Consider the following 6360-nt stretch of genomic DNA (forward strand, 5'->3'; position numbering starts at 1 on the left):
AATGCTAATCTGCCGTGTTAAATATCTTTTTGTTCCGCTTTCACCGTTTTGTCATTCAGTTTATCCAGTTTTGGTCACCCATTTTATTTATTTATGCGGCTGGCTCCATTCATGCGCTCATGTATTTTTTATTATGTTGTTTCACTGTCATCCAGTGTCAACTCAGTCCATTCAGTGTGGGCTACTTGAAGGACTCGCGGGACAAAGCGTGTTCACATCGAGCGCCATTCACTCGGCCAGCTGGAGCGCGGGGAGAAAAGGGGGGAAGAAAAAAAACCTTGTGAAAAGAAATCCTCAACAATGAACACAGAAGAAGTGCACAATGCTAACAGTTTTCCAAATACCACTGATTGCTTTAAGCACAATGAGAGAAAGCCGGCGCTTTTTGCTGAGCTCCACTTCAACAAACAACAGACTCACAAAGGCCTCGCAACTCCGGGTTTGTTCCCAGACAAAACCTCCTCGACGGCCTAAACGCTCCCGTGAAGGAGACAAAGTTCTCTCAGTCCGGACGCTTTTCCCCAGAGGAGCGGAGAACCGGAGAGAGGGAGGGAGGGAGAGAGGGGAAAAGAGAGCGAAAAAGAAAGAGGGAAAAAGAGAAAGAGGGAAAGAGGGGAAAAGAAAGGGAAAAAGAGAAAGAGGGAAAAAAGGAAAGAGGGAAAAAGAAAGGGAAAGAGGGGAAAATAAAGGAAAAAAGAAAGAGGGAAAGAGAGAAAAAGAAAGAGGGAAAAAGAGAAAGAGGGAAAAAAGAGTGAAAAAGAAAGAGGGAAAAATAAAGAGGGAAAAAAGGAAAGAGGGAAAAAGAAAGGGAAAGAGGGGAAAATAAAGGAAAAAAGAAAGAGGGAAAGAGAGAAAAAGAAAGAGGGAAAAATAAAGAGGGAAAAAAGGAAAGAGGGAAAAAGAAAGAGGGAAAGAGGGGAAAATAAAGGACAAAATAAAGAGGGAAAGAGGGAAAAAGAGAAAGAGGGAAAAAGGAAAGAGGGAAAAAGAAAGGGAAAGAGGGAAAAAGAAAGGGAAAGAGGGAAAAAGAAAGGGAAAGAGGAAAAAAGAAAGGGAAAAAGAAAGAGGGAAAGGAGAAAGAGGGAAAAGGGAATGAGGGAAAAAGGGAATAAGGAAAAAGGGGAAAAAGGGAATGAGGGGAAAAAGGGAAAAAGGGAATGACGGAAAAAGGGAAAAGGAATGAGGGGAATAAGGAAAAAAGGGAAAAAGGGAATGACGGAAAAAGGGAATGAGGGGAAAAATGGAATGAGGGAATAAGGGAAAAAGGGAATGACGGAAAAAAGGAATGAGGGGAAAAATGGAATGAGGGAATAAGGAAAAAAGGGAAAAGGGGAATGACGGAAAAAGGGAATGAGGGGAATAAGGAAAAAAGGGGAATGACGGAAAAAGGGAAAAATGGAAGGGGTCATTTTGAGGAGCGCGACCTTCGGCTGCGACGCTGAGCTTTACTTTACTACTTCGGGAGAAAACCTGGAAAATGCTTTAATCGGGAATCTTAAAAGATGCTAAATGTTTTCTACTTCACTGTAAGGACAGAGTTAAGTCATTTACGCAGCAGATTTTCACTGTTTAAACACTATAATAATGAGAGTGTTTACGGACAGCAGTGAAACACACATATTCCTGTGGAACGGCATACACTAATATTAATAGTTTACTGCAAACAATACAATATAAGATACAATCAATCTGGAAGCTGCTCTGAAATAATAACGTCTCGTTGTTGACAAGTTGTCCTGTACATCGCGTGCATATTAATATCCACACAGCCCGTGATTTGATGATTAGTCAGTTCATAAGCAGTGAAACCGGGTCACTTCTCTAAAGCCCAACCGGAAGTTCCCGGAGAGCCGCGATCGCGCGCTCACAATAGAGAATAAAAGATTCAATTAACCGTGGCGAAGGTAATTATCCCTGGACACTCCAAATTAGTTTTGCATAATTGGTCTGAGCATATGAATTAACTTCTTAATGTAATCTATGAGCGGTTTGCCGACGCGGAGCGAAAAGAGGAGATTTACACTCGTGTTTTTAACAAGTCTGTCCATCTCGATGTGTCCGAATTACACAACAATTTAATTACATAAAATCCATTAATTTTTTTTCAGTTTGGGCCTCGACTAAGTGTCTGAACGGTTTCGTTTTTCTGCTTGTCTATGGATTAAAAGTAGCGAAACTGCTCAGCTTTATCTTCCTTCCTATTCATGATGCGAGTTGTGATAAATCAGGATTTTGGCTCTTGATTACAAAGACTTGCTTTAGAATTCTGAGTAATTCTATTCACAGCCTGAACAAAAGCGTCCTTTAGAGGAAACTTTACACTTCACCTGCTCGACCGAGGCTTCCGAGACAAGAACTGCACAGCCGTTTCTGTTGCTTTTCCCGCATTCGCTTTATTATATATCCCCTTGTTCAATAAATGAACGATAGGCATTTAAGTACATATAAGTGGAATTATGAAAAACATATATAACATACAATTTCACTTCGAGTTAGTAAAAAACCGGACTGACTTCTTTACGTGAACGCATGATTGATCTGTGATGTAGAACAACCCTGGGAAATATCAGAATTATTTAATGTGTTTCTTTAGATTAAATTACACTCATAAGTGCTCCTGTTCTCCCGGTGTGCAAATCTCAAGGGAACACGGCGTGTCCCGACACAGGGTTCACGGACTCAATTAACAATAAATATTACATACATCCATGGAAATATTCGAAACTCAAAATATGTGATGTCTCGCCCGAGAGCTCGGTGTTTAGAGCACTGACTAGATGTGCTTTAATAAAACTGTACACATTTACAGCAACATGACTGAAAAAAAATAAAAAATAAAAACGGGATTCTTTACGATTGAGTTTAAAAATAAAACAATGCACTTTTCCTCCAGAACAGCGATGCCTCCGCGTCCCCGCACTGCGCGCGACAGCGACACACACCACAGATCAACAGGTCATCACCGCGCGTCTAGATCGCACAGATTTATTCACATTGATAACTCGTTCAGCACAGTCGCTCGTCATTAATTTCCACCTAATCATGATACACACACACGTGATGTCTCGTTATCACATGTCCAGCTTTGCTCCGCGTGTGTCATGGAGTCATTCATTCATTTCACATTTAAAAACTGCCCCGGTGTCCCGCGCTCAGAGCGGGTACGGGTCCAGGCCCGGCTTGCCCAGCCCGGGCAGGAGGATGTAGGCGAGCGGGGGCTGGAGACCCGCGGGCGGCCACGCGGAGCAGGTGCACGGCATCATGTACCCCGGGTTCCCCGGTGACGGGTGCGAGTGCGCGTGTGCCCCGGAGAACGCCGTGCCCGCGCTCGGGTAGCCCAGCGGAGACGCGTAGGAGAACGGCGGCGAGAGTTCGGGCAGTTTCGAGCCGAGGTCGAAGAACGAGTACGGGCTGGCCATGGCCGGGTTGAAGAACACGCGCGCTTTCTCCGCGTTGCTCATCAGAGACTCGGGCATGCCGCCCGGGAGCGCGCTCACCTTCAGCGCCTCGTGCTCGCCCAGGTTGTACGCCATCGGGAACGCGAACTTGTCCTTCTTCATTAAAGTCTTGGGCTTTCGTCTGGGTCTGTACTTGTAGTCGGGGTGTTCCTTCATGTGCATCGCGCGCAGCCGCTTCGCCTCGTCGATGAACGGCCGCTTCTCGGCTTCCGTCAGGAGTTTCCACTCCGCGCCCAGTCTCTTGCTGATCTCAGAGTTGTGCATTTTCGGGTTTTCTTGGGCCATTTTCCGTCTCTGCGCGCGGGACCACACCATGAATGCGTTCATAGGGCGCTTGACGTGATCCATGGGCTTGGACATGATGCACCTGTGCAGGTAAAATCCACGGAACTGCACTTACCCGCGGGAGATTAGAGTCGGAGAAGTTCAAATAACAAGGAAAAGCGTTCCTTCAGGATCAGTGCTTCATTCTGGCGCGCGCGACAAACAAGTCCAAGTCGAGCGTACTTCGGCTTTAACTTTCACGAAAGCAGTGTCCTTCTCAGAAGAAGCATTCTTAGTGTAAATCCCGAGAAAAGTGTCAGATGAGGAAAAAAGAGATAATGAAGAATCTTTCGTGTTCCTCCTCAGTGCTCGGTGTGTGTTTTCTTCAGCTGAGCTCGGTGTGTGTTCTCCTCATGATGAAATGTTAACTCGAGAGTGATTGTCAGCCGAGAGTTCAACATGTGAAGTAATGCGCGCACTGGCAGGTGCTGAAGGGCTTCTGCGCATGCGCACTGCATCTGTCAGACCTCGCGCTCCACGATCCCACCCAGCGCGAGGACGAGAGAGAAATGATAAACTCTGCAAATCAGAGGGAAGAGCAATCCAGCATCGTGTGTGTGTGTGTGTGTGTCCAGAACGCGCTTTAATAACAGTCTGTTCTCGCCCTCAACTTTACAAGACTGTCGACTTTTTAAATTGGGACATTTCAAGGCTGTAGTTTGTTGAGGTTTGTTTCACACAGTCCGGATTTTAAAACTTTGTACGTTTTTAAACAAAAGTTTTTGTGATCTGATATATTTATGGCATGCATGAATAAATATATTTTACACAGGCCTATACAATATACATTAATATATGTTGTCAATGTTCCGTCCAATGATGTTCGCAACCCAAATCTCCGGACTGTTGCTATGGTTACCCGCTCAGGTGATTTCGGGAGCTTATTTAGTGTAAACACGCTTTTTGATTAATTTGCATTTAAACGCTTGGGTTAGGTTCAGAATCACATTTAGCAGACATACCATAATAAACACGTTTTATGCATGTACTCTTGTACGCACCAGATCAAGGTGCACGGAATGGAATTTATATTTTATTTAATTAATGATAAGAAAACGTTACATTTTGTGCAATATGTACATCACAAAATTACATCAGAAAAATATTATCCGTCAAAGTGTGGCTGAACGGTCCAAATGAAAGGAAGTTAATTCTTTAATTTATCTGAATATTTTCAGTAAAACAGGCGCGCGTTAATAAGCACATGTTTATCTAAAACTTCTTCTTCTTCTTCTTCTTCTTCTTCTTCTTCTTCTTCTTCTTCTTCTTCTTCTTCTTCTCCTCTCAGACTTCAAAGGAGTCTCCGTGACCCGAGCATTAGCTCGAGGAATATTAGACAGCGCAATTACAGATATGATCTGCGAGTGCGTGTTGAGCGGGTCGCGCGCACCTTCTGTTCTTCGTTATGAACATCACGCGTTTAGGAATCATTTAATTACAGTCTCGTGGGAACGGACTTCACAATTAAACTTGTTTTCAGACCTTTTCCTCTTAATATTATTGCGGCAATACTGAACATAATTTTTAAACAGAAATAATTGATCCTATTATTATAATAATAATAATAATAATAATTATTATTATTATCTAGCCTAAATAGAAAGTCAAAGCATACTTAATTTACAGAGGTCAAACATGCAGTCTTATTATCAGACATGATGCAACATATTTAATAATCATACGTTTAATAAACCTTGTAAGGGAGCAATGACGATGCTGAAATATGAAATATTCCTGCAGATTTATGGTGAATAAAGTAATGTTGAAACACTGAAGGTCTTCGTGAGATCTGGAGTCTGCGTTCCTCTGCGTTCCTCTGCGTTATTCGGCCACTCGAGCTTCTGAAATTAATTACGCCTATCGAATGAGATTCATTTTGCACTATTATCGGCCTAATATGCATGGCTTTTGTTCAGTCTCGAGTCCAGATGATGACGAGTGTCAGAAAAGATGATTGACAGCTCAGACACTGTCCAACTCTGACGTGTCGACGCGTTTCCCGCGCTTGTCTGTGTTTCCGGTGCTCGAGGCCACGTCAGAAACAAGACGCTAAAAACATGATAAAAAAAATAAAATAAGTAAGCCTATAACATTTCAAGATGAACACGGCTGCCTTTTAATTTGATGCAACATCTTGCAATACATATTTTAATGAAATGAAAAGGAAAAAACACAAAAAATAAATGGTGTACAATTTTTTTTTTTTTTTTTACGAATTATTATTATTGAATGATATGCTTTTCAATGAGTCTGCACACATGTAGATGCCGGACTGATATATGACAGAGTTTATTTGCAACGCACATATTCTAAATGCTATATATTTACATTCTTTTATTATATGTATATCTATCTAATATTTATATATATATATATATATATATATATACATACATGCATACATTATACATATACTTATATACTGTCAACATTTGAAGTGGATCAAAACCTTTCATCAAAGTTCTACGTGAGTTTTTAACAACACCCGTAAATATATAGCTTGTCTCAGGACAACTGTGATATCAAATGTATTGTAATTTCACAGTATTGATACATTATTGATACAGTGTTTTTACAT

At 42.0% G+C, this 6360-nt stretch overlaps 1 protein-coding gene across 1 annotated transcript; it reads right to left on the reverse strand.

The window, feature by feature from the left end:
- Positions 1 to 2376: 2376 nt before the first annotated feature.
- Positions 2377 to 4552, reverse strand: sox21b (SRY-box transcription factor 21b). Its single transcript, XM_079618895.1, has one exon. The coding sequence runs from the start codon at positions 3816 to 3818 to the stop codon at positions 3153 to 3155; it is 666 nt and encodes a 221-aa protein (XP_079475021.1). The 5' UTR covers positions 3819 to 4552; the 3' UTR covers positions 2377 to 3152.
- Between the last annotated feature and the right edge of the window lie 1808 nt (positions 4553 to 6360).

The sequence above is a fragment of the Phoxinus phoxinus genome, assembly GCF_949152265.1.
Source record: "Phoxinus phoxinus genome assembly, chromosome: 7".
NCBI lineage: Eukaryota > Metazoa > Chordata > Actinopteri > Cypriniformes > Leuciscidae > Phoxinus > Phoxinus phoxinus.

Coding starts and splice junctions, on each gene's coding strand:
- sox21b (XM_079618895.1), bottom strand. CDS start 3,818: ATGTCCAAGCCCATGGATCACGTCAAGCGCCCTATGAACGCATTCATG.